At 47.1% G+C, this 25449-nt stretch overlaps 1 protein-coding gene across 3 annotated transcripts in view; it reads right to left on the reverse strand.

Annotated features, from left to right (window-relative positions):
• LOC138268480 (immunoglobulin superfamily DCC subclass member 3-like) overlaps window positions 1–25449 on the reverse strand; it is a 108360-nt gene that overhangs the window by 25576 nt on the left and 57335 nt on the right. The window contains exons 11-13 of one of the 3 annotated variants that reach the window (XM_069218186.1): window positions 24345–24449; window positions 21362–21491; window positions 3787–3946 (exon numbers count right to left, since the gene is read on the reverse strand). In XM_069218186.1, coding sequence (XP_069074287.1) covers window positions 3787–3946; window positions 21362–21491; window positions 24345–24449 — 395 coding nt within the window. Of the gene's footprint in view, window positions 1–3786; window positions 3947–21357; window positions 21495–24344; window positions 24450–25449 lie in introns of those variants that run through there. The other 2 variants (XM_069218185.1, XM_069218187.1) reach the window with 2 other exon arrangements.

A 25449-nucleotide genomic window follows, 5' to 3' on the forward strand; every position in this document is an offset into this window, starting at 1 on the left:
TCATTAGCAGGTGGTTACTCCCCAGGGAGCAGCTTGGAGTGCCATTGAGAGGGAGGCCTTTGCTGTGGTTTGGTCCCTGAAGAAGCTGAGACCATACCTCTTTGGTACTCACTTTGTAGTTCAAACTGACCACAGACCTCTCAGATGGCTAATGCAAATGAAAGGTGAAAATCCAAAACAGTGGGAATGGACTTTATAGTGGAACACAGACCTTGGACCATGCCAATGCATATGGCCTTTCTGGATTCTTCCACTTAGAAAATAAAGACTCTCTTGGGAAAGGTTAGTCTCATCCTCTTTCGTTTCGGGAAGGTGGGGGGGTGGGGGTTTGTGTAAGGAAATGCCTCCTTGGCATGGTTACCCCCTGACGTCTTGTCTTTGCTGATGCCAAGTTATGATTTGAAAGTGTGCTGAGGCCTGCTAACCAGGCCCCAGCACCAGTGTTCTTTCCCTAAACTGCACATTTGTCTCCACAATTGGCACAACCCTGGCACCCAGGTAAGTCCTATGTAACTGGTACCCCTGGTACCAAGGGCCCTGATACCAGGGAAGTTCTGTAAGGGCTGCAGCATGTCTTATGCCACCATGGGGACCCCTCACTCAGCACATACACACTGCTGGCCGGCTTGTGTGTGCTGGTGGGGAGAAAATGACTAAGTCGACATGGCACTCCCCTCAGAATGCTATGCCAACCTCACACTGCCTATGGGATAGATAAGACACCCCTCTAGCAGGCCTTACAGCCCTAAGGCAGGCTGCACTATACCACTGGTTAGGGCATAGGTGCATGAGTACTATGCCCCTACAGTGTCTAAGCAAAACCTTAGACATTGTAAGTGCAGGGTAGTCATAAGAGTATATTGTCTGGGAGTCTGTCATACACGAACTCCACAGCACCATAATGGCTACACTGAAAACTGGGAAGTTTGGTATCAAACTTCTCAGCAGAATAAATGCACACTGATGCCAGTGTACATTTTATTGTAAAATACACCTAGAGGGCATCTTAGAGATGCCCCCTGAAAACATACCCGACTACCAGTGTGGGCTGACTAGTTTTTGCCAGCCTGCCACACACCAGACATGTTGCTGGCCACATGGGGAGAGTGCCTTTGTCACTCTGTGGCCAGGAACAAAGCCTGTACTGGGTGGAGGTGCTTCTCCCCTCCCCCTGCAGGAACTGTAACACCTGGCGGTGAGCCTCAAAGGCTCACCCCCTTTGTTACAGCGCCACAGGGCATCCCAGTTAGTGGAGATGCCCGCCCCTCCGGCCACTGCCCCACTTTTGGCTGCAAGGCTGGAGGAGATAATGAGGAAAACAAGGAGGAGTCACTCCCCAGTCAGGACGGCCCCTAAGGTGTCCTGAGCTGAGGTGACTGTGACTTTTAGAAATCCTCCATCTTGCAGATGGAGGATTCCCCCAATAGGATTAGGAATATGCCCCCCTCCCCACAGGGAGGAGGCACAAAGAGGGTGTAGCCACCCTCAGGGCCAGTAGCCATGGGCTACTGCCCTCCCAGACATAAACACACCCCTAAATTGAGTATTTAGGGGCTCCCAGAACCGAGGAAGATAGATTCCTGGAACCTGAAAAAGAAGAAGGACTGCTGACCTTAAGCCCAGCAGTGAAGACAGAGACGACAACTGATTTGGCCCCAGCCCCACCGGCCTGTCTCCCTACTTTGAAGAAAACTGCAACAGCGACGCATCCAACAGGGTCCAGCGACCTCTGAAGCCTCAGAGGACTACCCTGCATCTAAAGGACCAAGAAACTCCCAAAAACAGCGGCCCAGTTCAAGAAACTGCAACACTGCAACAAAGAAGTAACTTTTAAAGACCACACATTTCCCGCCGGAAGCGTGAGTCTTTCCACTCTGCACCCGACGCCCCCGGCTCGACCTGCGGAAAACTAACACTACAAGGGGGACTCCCTGGCGACTGCGAGCCCGTGAGTAGCCAGAGTTGACTCCCCTGAGCCCCCACAGCGACGCCTGCAGAGGAAATCCAGAGGCTTCCCCTGACCGCGACTGCCTGCTTCAAGGAACCCGATGCCTGGATAACACACTGCACCCGCAGCCCCCAGGACCTGAAGGAACCGAACTCCAGTGCAGGAGCGACCCCCAGGCGACCCTCTGCCTAGCTCAGGTGGTGGCTACCCTGAGGAGCCCCCCCCCCACCTGTGCCTGCCTGCACCGTTGAAGAGACCCCTGGGTCTCCCCATTGATTCCTATTGAAAACCCGACGCCTGTTTGCACTCTGCACCCGGACGCCCCTGTGCTGCTGAGGGTGTACTTTCTGTGCCTGCTTGGCCCCCCCCCCTCTCCGGTGCCCTACAAAACCCCTCTGGTGTGCCCTCCGAAGTCACAGGTACTTACCTGCTGGCAGACTGGAACCGGGGCACCCCTATTTCCATTGAAGCCTATGTGTTTTGGGCACCAATTTGACCTCTGCAGCTGACCAGCCCTGAGCTGCTGGTGTGGTAACTTTGGGGTTGCCTTGAACCCTGTAAGTGTTTTACTTACCTGTGAACTTAACATTTACTTACCTCCCCCAGGAACTGTTGATTTTTGCACTGTGTCCACTTTTAAAATAGCTTATTGCCATTTTTGCCAAAACTGTACATGCTATTGTGATAATTCAAAGTTCCTAGAATACCTGAGTGAAATACCTTTCATTTAAAGTATTGTTTGTAAATCTTGAGCCTGTGGTTCTTAAAATAAACTAAGAAAATATGTTTTTCTATATAAAAACCTATTGTCCTGGAATTTGTCTTTGAGTGTGTGTCCCTCATTTATTGCCTGTGTGTGTGTACAACAAAGGCTTAACACTACCCTCTGACAAGCCTACTGCTCGACCACACTACCACAAAATAGAGCATTAGAATTATCTCTTTTTGCCACTATCTTACCTCTAAGGGGAACCCTTGGACTCTGTGCACACAATTTCTTACTTTCAAATAGTATATACAGAGCCATCTTCCTACACAAGGGATTTGTGGATAATTACTGTGCCTCCCAGAGGCAGGGGTAGTGAGGAAAAAGTGTTTTCTTTTCTACTAGTTTTTCCCACATTGAATGTGTGCTGGACTATACAGCACATATACACAGTTTTTGTACTGGAAGGGACACGTGTGCTTCCCAAAATGGAGACAATCATGGACTATGCCACAAGGATGTCTGCATTGGCAGCCAGAAGTTTGGCAGTGCAGGAAGAGAAAAGAACAGCTCCATATCTTTGTAGATTGGACACTGTTCTGCTCTCACCTGTTCCACGCACTGCCACAACTACACTTACTGTCCTACATTGCATGACCTATAAGTAAATCTGGCCAGCGGTGTGCTTAATGAGTGTCATCGCGGAACTCAGCAGAGATCAATCGATTGCAGAGCCTGACGCCCATTCTGCTGTAGCAAGGCCTGCCAAGCCCCATTGAGCAGGAGCAGTGCTGTGGATGAAGTGTGTAAGGATGCTGCATTCCCCCCAAAGTAAAAGATGAACATTCTACTGAGATGCAAGATGCCCAGCACAAGATTAGGGTCTGACAGATTTGGGTGAGAGAACGGGAAAATTACAGTCTGTTGTGAGATCACCGAGCATATTGACCTTCTAGAGAAGATAATACAGCTATAGAACCTAATAGAAATTATGATATGGACTTAACATAATGCTCTCAGAAACATTCTTGTATAAAATATGGCTGTTGGAATTCACCATTTTCCATTTCTTCTATCTTGGTATCAATTACGGCACAGGGCTGTGGACTTTACTTCCCAAACATGCCAGTACCTGAGTGACCAGTTCTATCATTTCAGATGGTGTTGCACTGGTTTCTTTCCTCCCCGCCTGGGATTGTGCACTTTGCTGGGACTCCTGCAAGGTACCTGGGGCAGCTTCAGATCCCCGTGGCACGGTCCAGCTGTCTTGGGTTCCTTTCTTGCAGAAGAGGCTGTAGAAGAAACAGAGGTTCCTGTTAATTGACAAAACATCCAAGACAGATTATTAAACACATTCTGACAAAGGAAATCTCACGCTTAACACAGTGACAAAGCTAACACATGCCTGTGGCATTGGTCTAAGATATCTTTTGAGAAGACCAACCCATAGTCAAGGTTTTGCCAAGCTAAGGCAGCACAGATAAGGCCAAGAAACAACTAAAGGGATGTTCACCCTACACAAACTACATCAAGCAGAGTATTGTACATGAAAACATACATGCAGTACCAAAGTGGAGGTTATCTGTATCATATAGAGAGTTCTAGTTGCAAATTCCTTACCTTAGAATTTCCCCCAGGCGTCAGACTGGATTTCTTCGAGCAGTACCCCTACACGCCGCCAGCTGGCATCGATTGACATCGCTGGCATCGTGGTCGCCCTGATGACATTGCAGTTGTATATAGGTGCCACACTGGCATCAGTTCTTTTCTTTCTGCGCTAGCTACGTGCAGATACGTAGAAGAGCTACCCCTAGTCATTTTTTGACTAACTGCAACAGTTTTATTGAATACTTTTTGACAAGTTTTGGATGTGTCGAGGGATGTCCTGGAAGAACTGTTTTAAACCCTGAGACTCCTGTCACCAAATGATGTCGGTGACGGATCCGCAGCTCATCTGCCTTTGGTGTCTGGAGCGTGACCACGACCTAAAGTCGTGCTCCAAGTGTTGGGCCATGAACCCAAAGGCTTTGAGAGAGCGGTCCCTGAAGCTCATGGCGGCCCAGCACCTGACTTCACGTCGCTTCCGGCCTCATTCAAGAGGATGGTCACAAGACCGCTCGCAAAGTCATCACCACTCCTCTTCGTCCAACTCATCAGGACGATTGGGTCACAAGAAGAAGTCGTCGGAGAAGGCAAACGTTCTTCGACTTCACCCTGTCACTCAGACGATGTGATGTGGGAAGAGCGTCAAGGCTCAGGGCCTCTGCCTTCAGAGCCTGTGTCAGGGTCGGCTCTGTGCCTCACCAACTTTCTGGGAGCCGGTGCCACCACAGCCAGTGAAGAGTTCTATTAGGCCATGCGCCTCATCTTGGGACAGACTGACCTGTCCTAGGCGCCTTTGGGTCGGGAAGAGTCGGTGAGGGCCCCCTCGGGTTTCCACGCCAGTGGCTTCGGCCCTGGCTCCTGTGGGCACCTCTGGATCCGCACCAATGCCGGTCGTGCCAAAGCAGCCTTCCCCAGCGTCGGGGCAGACGTTGATGCTCCCGACATCGGTTGGGCCGTAATCTACATCAATCCTATACTTATCCCCAACGACCCAGCGCTGGATGGGCTTTCCTGGGCCCAGGGCTGATCCAGACCCTTTTTTCTATAAGATTTGGATATGGGGATAGTGTAGAGTAGTCGCTGGACCCTTTAGAATACTAGCTTGAAACCAGACATGGACTGGGTCCAGGTTTTGGGTGACGCTAGCGGATTAGATACTTCTCCAGATGCTGGCATGCTTTCTCCCCATATCCTGGCTACGGAGAAGGGAGCTTCATACTCCATGGTGGTAAGAAGGGGTGCTGATGTTTTGGACCTCGAGCTTTCTTCCGTGGAGGTCAGGACTAACTTCCTGAGAAATGTGCTTCAGCCAGGGGCTTCCATTTCGGAACTTCTTCTTCCCTTTAATGAAGCCCTTACAGACGTCCTATTGGGTACCTGGTCCAAACCCAGCACAGGGGCTCCTGTGAAGAGAACGGTTGCCCGCCGGCATAGGCCTGCGCCGAACGATACAAAATTCCTGAACCAACATCCTGCGTCTGAGAGCCTTGTAATCAAGGCTTCTTCATCATCTGCTGTATTCCCTTCTACTTCCCAGGATAGGGAATCAAAAAGACTGGATAACCTTGGAAAGAAAATGTTTTCTTCCAGTCTAGTGCTGCGGTCCGTGAACACTGCATGCCTTTTGGGCTGATACTCCCATACTATCTGGGCCTCGAGTCCCGAGGAGGCCTGGGTGGTTCTCTCCCAAGCTGTTACTGACGGGAGAGATTCAGCAAAGTTCATGATTCGTTGTGGACTGGATACAACTGACTTACTAGGTAGATCAGTTGCTTCAACAGTGATCACCTGGTTGAGGACATCTGGTTTTTCAGGGGATTTCAAGCAATCTCTGATGGACATGCCCTTTGATGGCACCCGTCTCTTCGAAGACAAAGGGGACTCAGCGATCGAGCACTTTAAGGACTCCTGGGCTACGGCTCGGTCCCTTGGCCTTATAGCTGCTCCTCGCCTCCAACAGTCTACCTTTAGCCCCCTTCGTGGCTACAGAAGGGGCACCCAGCCACGTTCATTTCGACCCGGCCACTGACCTGCGCTTGCTTCACAGCCTCTGCGCAGACGTGGCATACCACATGCTTGTGGAAGAGGGAGCCAGCGGTCCACCCAGTCCACCCCTCCACTGCCTCCAAGCCTTCCTAGTCCGTTGGAACATCCTGGAGCCATTGGCGGCAGGATTCGCCATCAGCTGCCCCCTTGGGAATCCATCAACACGGACAGGTTGGTGTTGCAAATTGTCCGAAGAGGCTACTTCCTCCCCTTTGAGACTTCCCATCCAACCATGCCACCATAATTCGATCATCTGTCCGAGAATCATTTGGCACTTCCCCGCGAGGAAGTCAAGGCTCTTTTGACCAAGGGCACCATAGAGAGGATCCCTGCGCAAGAAGTAAGCTGCAGTTGGTATTCCTGCAACTGTCCGGTGCCCAAAAAGGACAAGGGCCTTCGCCCTATCCTAGATCTCTGGTCCCTTAATCTCATCCTCAAAAAGGAGAAGTTCAAAATGCTAACTCTAGCTCAGGTCCTGTCTGCCCTGGAGACTGGGTGGTATCATTGGACTTGCAGGATGCCTATTTCCACATTCCCGTCCTGCCAGCTCACAGACATTACTTGGTGGTAGGTCACGAGCACTTTCAGTTCAACTTGCTCACCTTCGGCCTTACCAGCGCCCCTCAGGTGTTCACGAAAGTGATGGTAGTGGTTGCAGCTCATCTGCACAGGCTAGGAGTTTCAATCTTCCCCTACCTCAGCGACAGGCTGTTGAAGGTGAACTCGCCCCAGGCTGTCGTCTACCTCCGTCAGACTACAGCGCAGCTCCTGCATTCGCTGGGGTTCACTATAAACGTGCCAAAGTCATACCTGATTCCCTCTAAGATGCTCCTATTCATTGGAGCTGTTCTGGACACAGTACAGTGTTGGGCTAATCCTCCCGGCAAGGGAGTCCAGAATATTCAGGCTATGATCCTGATGTTTCAGTCTCTATCCTGGATTTCAGTGAGAAAGACTCTGAGGCTGCTGGGCCTCATGGCCTCCAACATCCTGCTGGTCCAACATGGCAGATGGCATATGTGGGCTCTGCAGTGTGACCTGAAGTTCCAGTGGGCGCAGTATCAGGAGAATCTCTCCGACAAGGTCCAGATCTCTGACTGCACTAGATCTGCAGTGGTGACTATTGAATCTAGAGAAGGACAGTGGTAGATCTCTCTCCCTTCCCCAACCAGATCTCACAGTAGTGACGGACGCGTCACTCCTGGGATGGGGCGGCCACATGGGAGAGCCGGAGATCGGTGGCCTCTGGTCTCTGGCGGGGTCCTTATCAACCTTTTGGAGCGCTGGGCGATCAGAGTTGCATTGAAAGCATTCCTTCCCTCTCTCAAAGGGTAATCAATGCAGGTGTTCACCGACACCATCACAGCCATGTGGTACTGCAAAAAGCAGGGCGGAGTGGGGTCGTGGACCCTCTGTCAAGAGGCTCTTCGTTGCTGGACATGGCTGGAACACTAGGGCATTTAACTGGTGGTTCAACATTGGGCGGGCGCTCTGAACGCCAGACCAGACAAACTAAGTGGTCTATGCATATTTGATCACGAATGGCGTGTCCATCCGGAGGTAGCGCAAGGTCTCTTTCAGCAGTAGGGACAGCCTAGCGCAAGGTCTCTTTCAGCAGTAGGGACAGCCTTGGTTAGATCTGTTCAGAGAACGCGCAATGTCAGCTCTTTTGCGCGTTGTAGTTTACAAGATAACACTTTTTGTCATGAGTGGAGTTCAGGACTCCTTTACACCTTTCCGCCAATACCACTTCTGCTCAGAGTTCTGAAGAAGATCAGGCATGACTGGGCCTAAGTAATCCTGGTGGCTCCGGACTGGGCACGAAGAGTATGGTATCCTGAGCTATTGAGCATGGCCATCAATCCTCCAATCAGACTGCCCCTTCGGGAGGATCTTCTGACACAGCAGTGGGGGATGGTCCTTCACCTGAACCTGTCCGGTCTCCCTCTCCTTGCGTGGAGATTGAGCGGCAGCAGTGGACAGCTTTCAACCTTCCGCCCAATGTCTGTGATGTTATCTTGGCAGCCAGGTGTCCCTTCACTAAAACGGTATACGCCTTTCGTTGGAATAAATTTGTGGCATTGTGTATTAACAAGTCTGTTCATCCCGTTTCGGCAACTCTTTTGAAGGTTCTCCTCTTCATTCCCTCTCTTGCCCAGCAGGGCTCTGCTCTGGGCACCCTCAAGGGTTATTTGTCTGCCATCTCTGCCTTTTTAAGGCTCCCAGACCAACCTTCTCTGTTCAAATCTCCCATTGTTGGGAGGTTTCTCAAAGGACTCACCCACATGTTCCCTCCTGTCCCATTCATAATGCCCCGGTGGGATTTGAACTTGGTCCTAACATATCTCATGTGTGCTCCTTTCGAGCCGCTCCACACCTGTCCGCTGCGGCTCTCTACTCTTAAAACTGCCTTCTTGATTGCCATCACCTCTCCTCACAAAGTGAGTGAGCTCCAGGCTCTCTCTTCGAAGCCACCCTTTTTAGCTGTCCATCGTGACAAAGTGGTGCTTTGTACCAGGGCTTCCTTCCCAAAGCGGTGGCACGTTTTTATATAGACCAATCAATCACCTTGTCTACTTTTTACGCACCCCAACATCCCTCTCATAAGGAGGAGAGACTCCACCACCTGGATTCAAAAAGAGCATTAGCATTCTACCTCAATCGTACCAAAGATTTCTGGGTGGACGATCAACTCTTTGTGGGTTATGTGAGTGTGAAGAAAAGAAGGGCGGTGCAGAAAAGGACCATCTTGCGATGGGTAGTCCTCTGCATCAAAACGTGCTAGGCTTTTGCGAAAAAACAACCCCCTGAAGGTTTCCGTGCTCATTCCACCAGAGCAACTGCTGCTACCACGGCGTTAGCACGCAGAATTCCAGTCCTTGATATCTGCCAGGCAGCTTTGTGGGCATCCTTGCACACGTTCACTAAAGATTACTTCCTGGATAGTCAGGTCTGCAGAGACAGCTACTTCTGCCTTGAAGGACTTTTTGGTGTGATCTTAGTTCGCAGCTCACCACCGGGGATGGTATTGCTCGGGTATCTATTCTAAGGTAAGGAATCTGCAACTAGAAGTCTCTATCAGAATAACAAGTTACTTACCTTTGGTAACAAAATATCTGGTAGACACATATCCTAGTTGCAAATTCATTACTAACCCACCCATACTCCCCGCTCTGCTAACTGATTTTTAGGGACAGGAACTTCTCTTTAAAGGCCCTAGTTTTGGCACACCATTCTCAGTATTCTTCATGGCTCTGCGCTACTGGTGTGAAAAGTTGTGAAAAGAAACTGACGTCAGTGTGCCGGGGTGTTGCCTGTATATGACGCAGTGTCATCACGGTGACGCCAACGACACCCTGGGTGTCGACCGAGCCACCTGACAGCACGCAGGGGGTACTGCTCGAAGAAAAATCTCGGATCCAGTCTGACGCCTGGTGGAAAATTCTAAGGTAAGGAACCTGCAACTAGAATATGTCTACCAGATATATTGTTACAGATGTTAAGTGTACGGAAATGTCTACCTTGGCATGGTTACCCCCTAACTTTTTTACTTTTGTTGATGCTAGTTATGATTGAAAGTGTGCTGGTATCCTGCTAACCAGGGTTCAGCGTTCTTTCCCTAAACTGTACATTTGTTCCCACAATTGGCACAGCCCTGGCACACAGATAAGTCCCTTGTAACTGGTACCAAGGGCCCTGTGGCCAGAGAAGGTCTCTAAGGGCTGCAGCATGTATTATGCCACCCTGGGGACCTCTCACCCAGCACATGCAAACTGCCTCACAGCTTGTGTGTGCTGGTGGGGAGAAAATGACTAAGTCAACATGGCAATCCCCTCAGAGTGCAATACCCTCAACCCAGTGCCTGTGGCATAGGTAAGTCACCCCTCTAGCAGGCCTTAGAGCCCTAAGGCAGGGTGCACTATACCACAGATGAGGGCATAGTTGCATGAGCACTATGCCCCTACAGTGTCAAAGCCAAACCTTAGCCTTTGTAAGTGCAGGGTAGCCATAAAGAGTATATGGTCTGGGAGTTTGTCAGTTACGAACTCCACAGTTCCATAATGGCTACACTAGAATCTGGGAAGTTTGGTATCAAACTTCTCAGCACAATAAATGCACACTGATGCCAGTGTGGGATTTACTGAAAAATGCACACAGAGGGCATCTTAGAGATGCCCCCTGTATACCAGTCCAATTCCTAGTGTTAGGTTGACCAGTTCCTGCCACAACCAGACGGGTTTCTGGCCACATGGGGTGAGTGCCTTTGTCACTCTGTGGCCAGGAACAAAGCCTGCACTGGGTGGAGGTGCTCCTCACCCCCCCCACCCCCAGCCCCTTGCAGGAACTGTAACACCTGGCAGTGTGCCTCAAAGGCTCATGCCTGTTGTTACAGTGCCCCAGGGCATCCCCGTTAGTGGAAATGCCCACCCCTCCGGACACAGCCCCCACTTTTGGCAGCAAGTCCGGTGGAGATAATGAGAAAAACAAGGAGGAGTCACCCACCAGTCAGGACAACCCCTAAGGTGTCCTGTGCTGTGGTGACCCCTGCCTTAAGAAATCCTCCATCTTGGTTTTGGAGGATTCCCCCAATATGAATAGGGATATGCCCCCCTCCCCTCAGGGAGGAGGAACAAAGATGGTGTAGCCACCCTCCAGGACAGTAGCCATTGGCTACTGCCCCCCCAGACCTAAACACACCCCTAAATTGAGTATTTGTTGTGAAAACAATGGAGGGACCCGGGGGTCACTCTGGCGATGCAGGCAGGGCACAGGGGGGCTTCTCGGACCAGCCACCGACTGGGCTAGGGTGAGGGCCACCTGGTGGTCACTCCTGCACTGGTAGGTGGTTCCTCTCAGTCCTGGGGGCTGCGGGTGTAGTGCTTGGTCCAGGTGTTGGGTTCCTTTGTTACCAGGCAGTCGCGGTCATGGGGAGCCTCTGGATCCTCTCTGCAGGTGTCGCTGAGGGGGTGCAGGGAGGTCTACTCAGGGTGTTCACATTGTTGGAGTCACCTGGGAGTCCTCTCTGCAGTGTTGGTTGTCCTGAACTCGAGCCGGGGGCGTCGGGTGCAGAGTGGGAAGACTCACGCTTCAGGCGGGAAGTGGGAGTCTCCTAAACCCAGGAAATCAGATTACTGCAACCTACAACAAGATGAAGGACTGCTGACTTGAAAGCCCCACAGAGACGATGAAGACAACAACTGACTTGCCCCCAGTCCTACCGGCCTGTCTCGAGAATCAAAGAACCTGCACAGCAATGCATCCAGCGGGACCAGCGACCTCTGAGGACTCAGAGGACTGACCTGCACCTAAACGACCAAGAACCTCCTGAGGACAGCGGCTCTGTCCAGAAACAACTACAAAACAGCAACAAGAAACTGACGTTAAAGAGACTCCCACTTCCCGCCTGAAGCGTGAGTCTTCCCACTCTGCACCCGACGCCCCCGGCTCGAGTTCAGGACAACCAACACTGCAGAGAGGACTCCCAGGTGACTCCAACAATGTGAACACCCTGAGTAGACCTCCCTGCACCCCCTCAGCGACACCTGCAGAGAGGATCCAGAGGCTCCCCATGACCGCGACTGCCTGGTAACAAAGGAACCCAACACCTGGACCAAGCACTACACCCGCAGCCCCCAGGACTGAGAGGAACCACCTACCAGTGCAGGAGTGACCACCAGGTGGCCCTCAACCTAGCCCAGTCGGTGGCTGGTCCGAGATGCCCCCCTGTGCCCTGCCTGCATCGCCAGAATGACCCCCGGGTCCCTCCATTGTTTTCACAACAAAACCCAACGCCTACTTTGCACACTGCACCCGGCCACCCCTTTGCCACTGAGGGTTTGTTTTGGTGCTTGTGTCGCTCCCCCCCCCCCCCCCCCCCCCCAGTGCTCTACAAAACCCCCCTGGTCTGCTTTCCGAAGACGCAGGTACTTACCTGCTAGCAGACTGGAACCGGAGCACCTCTGTTCTCCAAAGGCGCCTATGTTTTGGGCCCTCCTTTGACCTCTGCACCTGACCGGCCCTGTGTTGCTTGCTGGTGCGGTGGCTTTGGGGTTACCTTGAACACCAACAGAGGGCGCCTATGCCCAGGAGACTGAACTTGTAAGTGCTTTACTTACCTGAAAAACTATTACTTACCTCCCCACAGGAACTGTTGATTTTTGCACTGTCCACTTTTAAAATAGCTACTTGCCATTTTAACATGTGTGTACTACTGTTTTAAAAGTTCTATAATTACCTGTGTGAAGTACCTTACAATTTATAAACTTACCTAAAATTTGAATCTTGTGGTTCTAAAAATAAATTAAGAAAATGTATTTTTCTATATAAAAACCTATTGACCTGTAGTTAAGTGTTTGAGTGTGTGTTCTCATTTATTGCCTGTGTGTGTACAATAAATGCTTAACACTACCCTCTAATAAGCCTGCGGCTAGACCACACTACCACAAAATAGAGCATTAGTATTATCTAATTTTGCCACTACAGTATAAACCTCTAAGGGGAACCCGTGGACTCTGTGCACACTATCTCTCACTTTGAGATAGTATATACAGAGCCAACTTACCTCAGTAAGTAACTTGTTCAACAAAAGGTGCTGAGCTCTGAAAAGTTAAAGAAACATCCAAAATCTAGGCAAACTCATGACCCAATCCACACTGTCCTTATACCAATGCTGGATTGAACTAATTTTAAGAAACTGAAGAAAGAAAGAAAAGAAAACATCCGGTAGAATACTGAGGCACAACCTAACATATGTTCACACAGAAGACAACTAAAATACTCCCAGTGCTGAACTCGGACACAAACACAGTGAAATGTGAACGCAGCCATGCTAGAGGCCATTGCTGATATGTGGAAAGACCCATCGCGCAACTAAATACAAGATCTTACGTAGTCAAAGCACAATATTCAGCTAAGACCAAGTTACAACTAAAGGGAAGCTCATTTAAGCCACAGCCAAGGTAAACCCATATAGAGGTGTAGCAGAACAGCAACAAATCCTTTGCTGACATTAGACAAAATTAGGCACTTCAAAAAACAAGCTCACACACAGCAAGTTGTCTTATGATCTTGAAGAAACAAAGACATAGCCACAGAAAAGTTAATTTAGTGTCGAAAAAGTCCACGCCTCCGTCCACCTCAGAGTCAAGTAAATCGGTTAAAGTTTCCACTTCAGACTCCAGTGAACGACCTCATTCCTTGGAGTCGAAAATTTGACACTCGGTTTCAGAGCCGAAACAACCGACTACTTTTTCGGGACCGAAAAAGATCCAAAACTTCGGAGCTGAAAAAAATCCTCATACGCAGAGAAACAGGGACTTTCAAGAAAATTAAAGCAAATCTCAAAGCCCATGCTGGAATCTCACATAGCTTCTGAAGAAGAGACTGAGATTGAGCCAATATTAGAGGTTATGGATGAGAGACAATTGAGAATCCATATACATAAGGAGACTGGACGAATCATCACTGCACCTCCTTTAAAGACTAAAAGAAAGCTGGCTTTTCTAGAGGAGTTAGACTCTGTTCAACCGCCAGCAAAAGTGCAGAAACAAAAGGAGAAACCAGCACCTATCCCTACTTCTCACTCTCCACAGCTTTCTTTTTCACCTCACAATAGTCCACCACCATTGCCTTCTCCAACACATTCATTATATTCACATGGAGATACAGTAGACCCATGGGATCACTATGACCCTGATCCCATTCCGGACAATGAACCAGACCTCTACCGATCTAAACCTTCTCCAGAAGACACCACTGCCTACACTCAAGTAATCTCTAGGGCAGGGGTTTATCATGGAGTGCTTATGCATTCTGAACTCCAGGAAGACTTTCTATTTAACACACTGTCTTCCACTCACTCCAGGTACCAGTGTCTCCTGATGTTGCCTGGAATGGTTAAACATGCTGAGCAAATTTTTAAGGAGCCTACCTTAGAATTGACAAAAAATATAAGCCTGCCCCTACGGACCCAGACCATATCACACATCAGGTCCCTCCAGACTCAGTGGTAGTCAGTGCGGCAAGAAAAAGAGCAAACAGCCAGTCATCAGGAGACGCACCTCCTCCTGATAAGGAAAGTCAGAAATTTGACGCAGCTGGCAAAAGAATCGCCACACAAGCGGCTAACCAATGGAGAATTGCCAATTCTCAGGCACTTCTAGCCAGATATGAAAGGGCCCATTGGGACGAGATGCAAGATCTTATACAGCACTTCCCAAAGGAGCATCAAAAGAGAGCACAACAGGTTGTGGAAGAGGGACAGGCTATAAGCAATAACCAGATAGGGTCTACTTTTGATGCTGCTGATACAGCCACAAGGAGTGTCAATACTGCCATTACAATTAGAAGGCATGCATGGCTACACTTCTCTGGTTTTAAACCAGAAATTCAACAGGCAATACTTAATATGCCTTTTGACAATAAACGTCTATTCGGCCCAGAAGTAGACACCACTATTGAAAAACTGAGAAAAGACTCAGATACCGCAAAAACAATGGGGACTTTAGATACCACACCATATAGAGGCTTCTTTCACAGACCCCATTTTAGAGAGGTTTTAAGCCACAGTCCCCTGATGCTTCTACCTCCAAGACAAAGCAGGGACAACAAATCCAATATCAAAGAGGGGGGTTTAGAGGGTCTTATAGAGGACAATATTTCAGGAACAGAGGCAAGTTCCAAACCTCAAAGCAAGCCACTACACCACCTAAGCAGTGACTTATTTCCTACCCTTCCACTCCACACTTCTCCTGTGGAAGGAAGACTACAGCAATTCCACTCTGATTGGCAAAATATCACCACAGACAATTGGGTATATCAATTATCAGCAATGGCTATTGCCTAAAATTAATCTCCACCCCTCCAAACATTCCACTACGATACCACAAATTGTCCCTAGAACAGAGCGTTCTGTTGCAACAAGAGGTACAATCTCTAAAATTAAAGCAAGCAATAGAATTGGTTCCACATTCTCAACAAAGAACAGGAATAGACTCACTGTACTTCCTCATTCCCAAAATAGATGGCACCCTCAGGCCTCTCAATCTATACATCCTGTCAGAACATTTTCACATGGTAACTCTGCAGGATGTCATTCCACTAGTACAAAGACAAGATTTAGACCTCAAAGATGCGTATTTCAAAATACCCATCCATCCAGCTCACAGAAAATACCTCAGGTTCGTCATAGCAGGAAAATATTACCAGTTCAAAGTGTTGCCATTCGGCATAACAACAGCTCCAAGAGTGTTCACAAAATGTCTAGCAGTAGTAGCAGCCTACTTAAGAAGACAACACATCCACGTCTTTCCATATCTAGACGATTGGCTAATAAAATAAAGCAATTTTACACAATGCCAACAACACACTCAATATGTGATTGAAACCTTGCATACGGTAGGGTTTACTCTCAGTTACCAAAAATCACATTTTCAACCAGCACAAGTACATCCTTACCTAGATGCTGTTCTAAAGACTCAAAAAGCCCTAACATATCCAAATCCACAAAGGATACAAGCTTTCCAAAATCTTATACCACAAATACAGCCAAATCAACAATAAACTGTAAGATTTATCATGAAGATTCTAGGGATGATGGCATCTTGCATAGCTATAGTTCCACATGCAAGACTAAACATGAGACCCTTACAACAGTGCCTCTCACAACAATGGTCTCAAGCACACACTCAACTTCAAGATCTGGTGCTGATAGACCGGCAAACACATATGTCCCTTCAATGGTGGAATCTCAGCAATCTAATGAAGGGGCGGTCATTTCAAGAACCTTTGCCTCAGACCATAGTCACAACAGACGCATCCATGATAGGTTGGGGAGCTCATTTCAACAATCATACTATTCAAGGGGAATGGGATGCCAAGCAGAAACAGTTTCACATAAACCACCTAGAATTATTAGCTGTATTTCTTGCCCTAAAAGCGTTTCAACCGCTTCTCAAACAGGAGACTGTTCTAATAAAAACATACAACATGACAACTATGTATTACTTCAACAAACAGGGTGGGACGCATTAATCACAACTGTCCCTACTAGCCCAAACAATATGGAAATGGGCAATTTGCTTACGCTCCCACTCCTTCCCTTTCTGGTCAGCAAACTACGTCAAACATCACTCACCATGATTCTAATAGCACCAACATGGGCACGCCTGCACTGGTACACAACACTCCTAGATCTGTCTGTAGTACCTCATTCCAAACAGACCAGACTTGTTAACACAGAACAAACGTCAAATAAGGCACCCAAACCCCACCTGAAGTCTTAGAGTTGGGTTACCTAAAGCTTCCATCAGAATGTATGGAAGTAATTAAAGAAGCACATAAACCTACTATTAGACAATGTTACGCAAACAAGTGGAAAAGATTTGTCTACTACTGTCAATCTAAAGACACTGATCCACTTACAGCATCTATACAAGATATTGTATGCTATTTACTCCATTTGCAAAAATCAAATTTAGCTTTCTCATCCATCAAAATACGCCTTACTGCAATATCTGCATACTTACAGACTATTTAACATACTTCTCTATTCAGAGTTCCAGTTATTAAAGCCTTCATGGAAGGATTAAAACGCATTATTCCACCTGGAATACCACCTGTTCCATCGTGGAATTTAAATATCGTACTTACCAGACTCATGGGACCACCTTTTGAACCCATGCACTCTTGTCAAATTCAATTTTTAACATAGAAGGTCGCCTTCCTTGTAGCAATTACTTCTTTAAGGAGAGTTAGTGAAAGACAAGCATTCACTCTTGAAGAACATTTTAATTCCAAGTGCACAAACATAAATTTGTACTTAAAACAAATTCAAAATTTCTACCAAAAGTAGTATCTCCTTTTCACATCAACCAAACAGTGGAATTGCCAGTCTTCTTTCCACAGCCAGACTCTGTGGCAGAGAGAGCTCTTCATACCCTAGATCTCCAAAGAGCCCTTTGGTACTATATTGACAGAACCAAAGATTTGAGAAAAACAAAGCAACTTTTTGTTGCTTTCAAACAACCACATAAAGGCAATCCTATATCAAAACAAGGTTTAGCAAGATGGATTGTTAGATGCATACGAAGGTGCTATATCAAAGCAAAAAGACAACTTTTGATTACTCCTAGAGCACATTCTACAAAAAAGAAAGGTGTGTCAATGGCATTTTTAGGAAACATATCAATGGTTGTTATATGTAAAGCAGCCACATGGTCAACTCCTTATACATTTACAAAACTCTACTGTGTTGATGTTTTTTTCACAGCAACAAGCCATTGTAGGCCAAGCTTTCTTAAGAACACTATTTCACACAACTTCAACTCCTACAGACTAGCTACCGCTTTTTTTGGGAGGACTAACTGCTTTGTAGTCTGTGCATAACATGTGTATCTGCAGCTACACATGCCATCGAACGGAAAATGTCACTTACCCAGAGTACATCTGTTCGTGGCATGTAGTGCTGCAGATTCACATGCACCCTCCCTCCTCCCCGGATGGACAGGGACATCTCTTTGTATTCTTATACTCTATCACTCCTTCCTTTGCGGGAAAACAATCTAGCAATGGGAGTCGATGCCCATGCGCACTGTAAACAAGAGGAGGAGTCACTCGATCCCGTGACTCCGAAAAGACTTCTTCGAAGAAAAACAACTTGTAACACTCCGAGCCCAACACTAGATGCGACTAACAGATGTACACTGGGTAAGTGCCGTTTCTGTATATATATATATATATATATATTTCCAGGAGGAAAAGAGTAAATTACTAGATTTTCCCCAAACCACCCAAAAAGAAGAAAATGCAACACCCAGACAAGTCTTCAAGAGGCCAGCGGTAGATTCCTGGAGAGGGAGACCTGTGGAAGAGAGTGACCAAATCCAGAAGTCACAGAAGAGTCCAGAAGGAGTAGGAGCTACTACCCTCCCCAGCTGTGGATGCAGGAGTTGATCGACAGTGTTGTGAAGAAGGTCAGCACTGCAGCCCTGGAGTCACTGAAGAGTTCCTGGAGGATTCAGACGACGTCCCATGCTGGAATAAATGCAGTTAGGTGTTGGTGCGGGAATTCCATAAACAAGCCTTGGCAGAGGCACATGTCGCAGTTGGTGGGAGGTGGAGCTGCCAGGAACCAGCAAGGCCCAGGATGACTCAACCCAGGGAGGGAACCAGAGGGGACCCTCAGTGACCCAGGGAGCCCACACAAGCAGAGGCAGCACCCACAGGAGTCCCACAGGATGGAGGCACAGAGAAGCCTACACAGCACTACTGGAGAAGGGTGCCACGCCGCAGGAGAAACACGCAGAGGGCTGTGTGTTGCAGGACGGTATGCTGGGGGCTGGGTCTACATGGAGCCTGAAGATCCCTTGGAGGAGATGCAAACAGGCCTTGGTAGCTGCAAGAGACTCAGTGCACGGTGGTACTGTCCTGCATGGGAAGGCAAGGGCTTACCTCCGCCAAAGTTGGACAGCTGGCAGAAAGAACCAAGAGGGCTAATCCGGACCACAACCCGTGATGCAGGATCTGCGCAGCTCAGAAGGAGAGGAGATCCACGCAGCTGGTCGTCGTTGCAGTTGGTTCCTGCTGATGCAGGGGAGTAACTCCTTCACTCCAAGGGAGATTCCTTCTTTCTTCTTAGGCAGACTGAAGACTTGCCACCCTCAGAGGATGCACAACCGGGGAAATGTTGCAGAAGCTGGAAGGAGCCGTGTAAACAATGTAGCAAGCAGAGTCTTCATTGTGGATGCAGAGTGTCAGTTCCTGGAGGGTCCAGTTGTGATTCCAGTGACTAGAAGTCGAAGTAAGTTTGCAGAGCACTCCTGCTGGAATCTTGCAAGCTGAGTCTGAGGACCTACCCAAGAGAGAGACCCTAAATAGCCCTGAAGTAGCCAGGTGACCACCTATCAGGATTGGGCTCCAATGTCACCTGCTTGATCTGGCCACTCAGATACTCCCAGAGGTCCCTGTCAACCTTGGATTGAAGGCACACTGAAACTACACTAACTACCACCTATCATAGTGTAACCAAACTCAGCTAACCAAGTTGATCAAACCGTAGTTCACACACAGCTATTCTAAGGCACTGAAAGAGCGTGGCTAAAAACAGTCATAATACCTAGTCAATGCAAGATGTTGTCACAGTATCACCAAAGCAGCAGTCAACCTGAAGACTATCATGTTACAGTTAATACTCAAGGCAGCATGAGATAACAACACAATCAAAACATAGATCAGCCCTGCCGAGCAGATAAATGGCAATATTTGCACGGCAGTGCCAAAGTAAGATAATTAAAGACTTGGGGTGCACGGTCAAAACATAGCACAGCCCACACAAAAACTTGGTGCTCAACTGAAACACAGAACTACAAAACATTTTAGGAAACAGAATCTGCAGCACCTGAAGTTGAAATGTGAGGCTGTTTGAGAATGGTATTTCAAGTGACTGGGAGTCCTCTGAATAGGTGAAGAAATGCTAGGTTATTCGCAGGTGGAGAATGTCTAAAATAAGTAAGATTGTGGATTGCTCCTCAGTGCTTAATCTTTTTTGGACCCACTGTACCCTCAAACATCATAACCATCTGGACAGTATATGGTACAGAAAACTACGTCAGTGTCATGGAGGTCTGTGAGGAGTGATGTTGAAGCTTTAACAAAAAAACGTATTAAACAGCTGTTGCTTGAGGGTTTGGTTTTCAAAGTCAACCCATGCATGTTTGCTGGCTACCCACCAATGGCATCTATGATTGAGTCTTGTAGGGTTGGAAGTTCTGCTGGGACAAGCTTGGCTTCTTTTTATTAGGTCGAGTGTGCAAGTGCTTTGACCTGTTGTAAGTACTGTGGGCTTTTAACCACGCCCATCAGTTTCACTTGTTCCTGGGCTTGCCTTTCAAAAACCCTTTGTTACAATTGTTAAATGCTTTATGTCTGTCCCTCCTTGAGGCGGTTTTGTTACCGTCTTGCAGACTGCCCCTGTTACATGGATAATTGCACAATTGCTGATACGTTTGAATGCAAGAGAACTTCTTTTTCTTTTTGTGTCCCTTGTTCACGCTCAAGGCACTTTGAATCGGCTTGCTTATGTCAACTGTTTTACTTTTCATTTTCAAATTAAGTGGCAAGAAAAGTCCAATTACGAATTTACAATGCTAATAGCTTCAACTGGAGCAAACGTGAGACCCATTGCATTGCAAATGATTGTTGAAGCTTGATGCCAGTGAGGACGGGCCCACTCATCTGTTTCAGGAAGGAGGTGGCATTGAGATAGCACACATCATATTTTAGCCTTAGCTGTTGTGAAGATGGAGTGGAGGTGAGGTGGCAGTTGAAGTCCACCTTTCTAGTGTAACAACAAACTTGACTTTCTTGAAGTGCTATGGTCTTTGAGACTTTAAAGACAGCACTAGAAAAATAGTGACTTAGTGATATACTGTGGACACAGTGATTACAAATTTCTAGTTACAGCCAATGCAGCAACCTTTAAATAAACACCCTGGGCAGATTTATCATAACTTTGCACGACTTTATGGTAGCGCAAAATCTTGAAAGGATATTTATTGCATTTCTGGAAATTGCAAAGGTGTGTGCGTGGCACTAGGCAGCCCATTTGTGTACCAGTGCACTTTAATAAATATGGCAGGGTGCTGCTTTCACTCGCAACGCAACAACTTTGATATCTATGCTGCATTGTACTATATTTTAGTAAATAGGTCCGCCAACATATGAACAGGAACCGAAAGCTACCACTTAAAAGACCAATAGACTGCCCCAACGTTTATTAAAACGATGGCGTTCATCCTCCCCCTGTCCAGTTCATTTGTGATAAAGGCACGAATAAAATGTCCACAAGAAAAGAAGACAAAGAATAAGTGATAGGCTCACCATTGTGAATGTGAAAGCTCATTAAAAAATGTATATGAAAGTAAACCAGGTAAAGGCTTTCGAACACCTCAACTCAAAATCTTGTTGGGCTCGACCATACAGACCTTACACAGAGTTAGTACATAGATATAATGATAGCTACAGTAACACAAATAAACATTCATGACAACAGGTTTTACCTCTTGCGATACCCAAACATGAGGAAGAGGACACAGAAGATGATGCAGGCCATTCCAATATGGATTCCCACCACAATGCCAGCCAGAGATGTCTCTCCTTCCTGGTTGCAGTGGCAAACGGGATGTTCACCTGCTGGAAAAAGACAGTTTTAATCACAATCACATTTGGAGATCTCCTTTGTTTTGTTTTGTACTGCTGAATGTTGTTTGGTTATTCACTACTGTGTTACTGATATTCATACCCATTTCGTGCTGGCAACCTTTAACATAGTGACGTCTATAGCTGTTGTGTGGAAGATCAATTCAAGGCTATGATTGATCCAAGGCCATGCTGGTGTCATTCTTTTATGTATTCTTTTATAGGTGGTGTGTTAGATGGCGTGTGTCGCCCTCAGGCTGTTTCTGTGCACCAAGGTAAAGGAAGCAAGGTGGAACAGTACGAGTAAGGAGAGGTGGTGACAACTGAGAGACAGCACAAGATGGCATCCTACGCTCTGTCTGCCATGGCTTGAGCGTCAATGGTGTTAGGAGAAAGTTTAATAGCAATATTTAAAGTTGTTCATATCAAACAGATGTTTAATAGAAAACTTGCATAGAATTCTTAATTTTAAAGTGAATTGCATTCTATGGTGCAGTATTCCTAAAATCAGTATGATCACCATGAGGTTACATAATTTTACAATATAAATATCTCTTCAGTGGCTCCACATAAAAAGCCTGAATCTGCTGCAGAAATCAGTGTATTTCTTATTAAAGACATTACCAACGTTTGTATAGCCAACTGTGTCTAGAGTTGTCTGCAGCAGAATCCATGGAGGTTTGCTTGACAAAAATCTTTATTTGAGTGACCAGTTCCCCTTAAATAAAACTGGTTTCAAAAACATATTCCTAGTATGCACCAGAGAGAAAGACGCGTACGTTTGTTTCTAGCTCCCCCCGGGGGCCTCCTTTCTCTGTGGCCAAGCATTTGTTCCAGAGACCCCTTGTGGGGACATGCCTACACTCCTGAAGATCTGCACAATTTCATGGAATGTGACTTGGAAAAGGGCAATCAGGCTTGGGGAGGGGTGGAAGTGATGTCTGTGGTGAAACATGGCCTTTGGGCTTCATAAATCTGCAGGTGGCAACTGGGGGTGTCCAAACAACAGAGACAGCAGTTAAGTTTCTTGAACAAAAGGCGCATTTACAACTCCTGTGGGGCTTTGCGGGGACGTGAGCTTGCATACATACTGCATACACAGTCAAATAAAAGCTGCAGTGCTAATACAATCATCTTGGGGAGGGGGGAGCACCGACAACATGATTTAATAACTAGGTAGAAAAAGGGTGTATCCTAACACAGTGCTCAATTTGTAGAATAAATGCAGGATCCAAAGTTCTTCTTATGAGTCCGTCAACAGCATGCTCAAATGCCATGTGCTAAGCCTGCCTAGTTTGGATTCACGGATTGGTTTGGGAAGGCACCTAAGCTAGGCAGGAACCGCCAATCTAATCAGGTCAAGGGAATTACACACTTAAGATAACCCCTGATCACCCCATTGGTAGCTTGGCACGAGCAATCAGGCTTATTCCCAGAGGCAACATGTAAAGTGTTTGCACAACACACACATACACCAGTGACACAATAAATACACCCCAGAATAGACTCCTCACAGGATTATAAAACATATATAGGTTTCTTATATTGTAAACATAGGTCTGGACAATAACATAATACCAAATGTGATTACTACAGTAAAGCTGAGTAACATGATAGTGCCAAGGTTATGACCTTATACATTAGGCAACACCACTAATGCACGTGAAGGGTTCCTCTGGTGAAACAACCTGAATTATAGATACTAGGGAAACTCTGTGAGTGCAGCTATAATGCTTATTATAATGACTACACAAGAATCAGTACGACATACATGGCAACCACATATAGGTTATAGCGGTCACCATATGAATCAAGCAGTTTTCCTAGTACTATGCCTACCATGCAAGACCTGAAGAGAAGCTTGTTATCCTGAGTAAATCAGAGTCAAAAGAAATGAGATGCACCATAATTGCACACAAAATACTCAGTGTGCCTTCAGAACCTGAACCACAATGCCTCCTGCGGGGTACGCACAACCCCATATCTAATACTCCTTTGTGGAGTAGCTACCAGCAGGAAAAGTCCCAGTAGTCGAAGCCTCATACAGTCCAGGCCGCCCCCTGCTATCTGTCCCAGCTATCAGGTGGGCATGTTATTTTAGGACATTGCTAGATTGGGGGTGGGGGTGGTGGGGGAGGGATTGGCTGCGGCTTACCCTCACCCTCCATGCTGGGCAGGAAAGCGCTGCACACTAATGCAGCAATAGGCGGTGGCAGGCTCAGTGGCAGGCATGAAACAGGTTTAAAAGGCTACTCTTGTCCGGACGGACGGACGGGCGGGCGGGCAATCTGCGCTGCAGGCCCACTTGTAGCATTTAATTTACAGGCCCTGGGTATATGGTATACCACTTCACAAGGGGCTTACAGATAAATTAAATAAGCCAAAGAGGTGTAAGCCCATTATACCAAGTTGTAGAGGAGAGAGCACATGCACTTTAGCACTGATTAGCAGAGGTATAGTGCCCAGAGTCCTAAAGCCAACAAAAAGAGGGTCAGAAAAATAGGAGGAGAAAGGCAAAATGTTTGGAGATAACCCTGCAGAAAGGGTCATTTTCAAAAGACTCTTTTTTCCACCACCAACAATTCTGCTTCTTTACCTCGTTTTTACAAGTACTTTTTCGTTCTTTCTCACTGTTTCCCTACTTTCTCTCTGTTCTGAACTTCTCTCTTCCTTTCTCTGGGTCAGTCGGATGATGAAAAATAGGTCCTGTCCCCAGAGATTAATGCCAGTGCCCACCACCTGCAATCGCCAGCACAAGCTAAGCACTGTCTTCCTATATAAGTCCCATGGGTAAAATGACTGTTTCCCATCTCCTTTAAACTTGTCACAGTGACCCTTACTCACCCAGCTTTTCTGCGTTCTCCTTCAGGGATACAAAACGCATGGTGCTGTTTCCCACGCCGTTACCATTAAAGGCCTCCAGTTTGATTTCGTACAAAGCTGAGGCTTCTGCAAAGTATAGAAACAAAATGGAGGATCAGAAAGACACAGGTGCGGTTCTATGTACAGTTGGTAATTCACTCAGCCTTACTGCAGAGTAAGTATACATGACAAGAGGCGAGAACATTGGCAGACTGATACAATGGACATGACCTTAATGCTAAAATATGCCAGTATAGACATGTGACTAGAAGCCAGAGAATTTTTCAGAAAATGGTGACGTTATGATTACACAGCACACACCTAGACTGACCTTTGAAACAAAAGATGCTAACAAATGAGATTTTTCACCTAAATTTACTAACAGGTGCACAAGGGTTTGCGTGTTGCTGCACAATTTTGTGCTGCACTCACAGGCCTTTTTAATGGTAAGCAAATCAAAACATTGCTTTGGGCACTGTGAGTACCCAAGTAAGCAGTAAGTAGACAACCCCTTTAGTGTGAATGGAGAACACTACAAATAAGGATAGACTCATAGGGACATAAGCTGTTACTCAGTCTTTTGCGGGCAGAAAGTAAAGAGCATGGAATCCCAAGAAATGGATCAGCGGACTAGCACAGCATGGAATTTAACAACTAAAATTATGTTCATTATCTTGAGTGCACCAGTGCAGACGCCGCTATATAAACTCAGAAAACAGGCCATGTGAGACGCAATGTACGGACCCAAAAGGGTGTTTGAAGCGAACTTCACAGTTATATACCACAGGCCATACACCCAAAATGCAGTGACATTAGGACGAGGTTCATTATAGACTGGGAATTTATGAAAACACGCACCCAACATAGAGACCCTAGAAGCATGAGTATGCAGGACGCACACTTACTAATAGAAACTGAGCAGTGAGATACTTATGCAAGATAGGTTGAGATGGACAGTGTATGGCCAGAAATACACATGTCCTCACTGGGAGGATGAGATGAAGGAGCCTGTGGATGATAGGACAGAGTAAAGGACAGTGTGAAGGAGTGTTTGGAAGGATGGTGGTATGGCCCAAGAAAGGCTTAG

Source organism: Pleurodeles waltl, chromosome 12, assembly GCF_031143425.1.
Source record: "Pleurodeles waltl isolate 20211129_DDA chromosome 12, aPleWal1.hap1.20221129, whole genome shotgun sequence".
NCBI lineage: Eukaryota > Metazoa > Chordata > Amphibia > Caudata > Salamandridae > Pleurodeles > Pleurodeles waltl.